Here is a 1,793-nt window from a genome sequence, read left to right on the forward strand (position 1 = left end):
TGCGGCCCGAGTGGGGCCGCGTGGCCCGGCGCGGGCCCGGAACTCCCTCTGACTCCCGTCCCTGCCCCTTTCCCGCAGCTGCCGCCATGTCCGCCCACCTGCAATGGATGGTCGTGCGGAACTGCTCCAGCTTCCTGATCAAGAGGAACAAGCAGACGTACAGCACCGTAAGTGGGGCTGGGACGCCGGGGTCGGAGGGGGGCACCCTCGCCATCGCGGGGCCCCTTCCGTCCTCGCGACCCCGATGCGTCCTCCTTCCCAGGAACCCAATAACCTGAAGGCTCGCAACTCCTTCCGCTACAACGGGCTGATTCACCGCAAGATTGTGGGCGTGGAGCCGGCGGCCGACGGCAAAGGGGTGGTGGTGGTCATGAAGCGGAGATCCGGTGAGCACTCGCCTGGCATGGCCGCGGGGCGCAGGCCCCTCTCGGGCCACAGCGGTCATGCTGTGGAATGGAGAATTCCGGTGGTCGGGAGGGAAGCCGTGTGAGCATCTCCTAATCGGAGCAGGAGCTCATCCACACCAGGAGGTTCTAAGGGCTGAGTTGCAGGATCGCACGGTCGTGTGATGTTCTCGGGTTAAGGGCTTGAAGCAAGTCAGAGGGAGGTAGATGTCCCCGTTTCACACGTGGGGAAACTGAGGCCAGCAGGTGAGGAGCCTCCCCCCTGGCTCCCGCAGGTAAGGAGTGACAGGCTAGTTCTGCAACTGAAGCAGACGTAGTTTGTCCCACGTGAACTGCTCTGAGGCCTGGATCGGTGTCTTAGAGGGTCTAGGGGACAAAGGAGTTTCCGAGGCCGGTAACGGTTGAGTCGTGGGTGTCCAGCTCCACCACCTTTGTTTGTTCCTGAGGAGGGGGTGGGGGAAGCGGTAGGAATGCGGTTTTCCCTGGGCTCTGAGCAGGGCTGCTTTCTCTGTGGGCTTGGAGTCCAGCACGCCGTTCAGTGACAGCATGGCCGCGGCCTGCTGGCTCTTGATGGGACTCCCGTCCTCCCTGGAGGGGGCTTCCCTCCCTCCTCAGGAGCGGCAGTGAGCTGCTAGCGTTCCCGGGCTCTTGGGAAGCCGTTCTGGTGCTCTGGGCCCTGAAAACCACTTTTGTCGTTGGGTGGCTGGCTGTCGTACTGGACTGACAGGAGGAGGCAGTGTTTCTGCTCTGCGGTCAGCAGCTTGGTCAAGGCCCATGTTTGAAATCATGGGTATTGTGAAGTGTCCTTGGTTTCTGGAGTGAGACTTTTTGCAGCAGTCTGTAGTTCGGAGCATGGAGTCTGTCCAGGACGCGGCGTTCTGCTTCAGGTCTTACACCAGGGCCCGCAGCTTTGTGGCGCAAGAAAGGGGGTGCTTTCCTTTCGGCCTTGGGGCAGTGGGGTCCCGGCCCCGCCCCTGCATACCTGAGGGGTCGGGTGCTTGCCCCAGGGCTCTTCCTCGCCCTGGGCTCGCCTGGGTCCTTCTGGGCTTGCCAGCACCTCAGCGAAGCCTCCGGGCTTGTTTGAGACCCTGTTCCAGGCGGGGTAGCTTGGCCCTGGGGGTCAGGGGTGGGGTGGGGCAGGAGGAGACCAGAGCTGCGGGCCCCGAGCCCTCCTGCCTGGCCAGCATGGGGGTCGTGCGGGCAGGCCGAGAGTCTGTATTCAGATAAGTCTGTGGTGTGTCCGCGATCTCGGACAAGAGTTCCCCTTCCATGGCTTCTGCGTTCCTCTCTGTCAAGTGAGTTGGTGATGTGTCCGGGACATGGGAGGAGACACTAGCGGCAGGGTGCTTGGCTGGGTCTGGCCTGTGGCAGCACGTGCGTGGATGGCAC

At 63.0% G+C, this 1,793-nt stretch overlaps 1 protein-coding gene across 1 annotated transcript; it reads left to right on the forward strand.

Moving 5' to 3' along the window:
- The first annotated feature begins 51 nt into the window (after positions 1–51).
- RPL28 (ribosomal protein L28) lies at positions 52–505 on the forward strand. Its single transcript, XM_029924776.1, has 2 exons — positions 52–167; positions 263–505. Exons 1-2 carry the CDS (start codon positions 87–89, stop codon positions 488–490), a joined length of 309 nt encoding a protein of 102 aa, XP_029780636.1. The 5' UTR covers positions 52–86; the 3' UTR covers positions 491–505.
- The last annotated feature ends 1,288 nt before the right edge of the window (positions 506–1,793 follow it).

Source organism: Suricata suricatta, chromosome 16 (assembly GCF_006229205.1).
Source record: "Suricata suricatta isolate VVHF042 chromosome 16, meerkat_22Aug2017_6uvM2_HiC, whole genome shotgun sequence".
In the NCBI taxonomy this organism is placed as follows: Eukaryota; Metazoa; Chordata; class Mammalia; order Carnivora; family Herpestidae; genus Suricata; species Suricata suricatta.

Excerpts from the sequence above, each read along its gene's own strand:
- RPL28 (XM_029924776.1), top strand. The coding sequence starts at position 87 with ATGTCCGCCCACCTGCAATGGATGGTCGTGCGGAACTGCTCCAGCTTC. Across the intron at positions 168-262 it reads ACAAGCAGACGTACAGCACC|GAACCCAATAACCTGAAGGC; the intron begins GTAAGTGGGGCT and ends CCTCCTTCCCAG.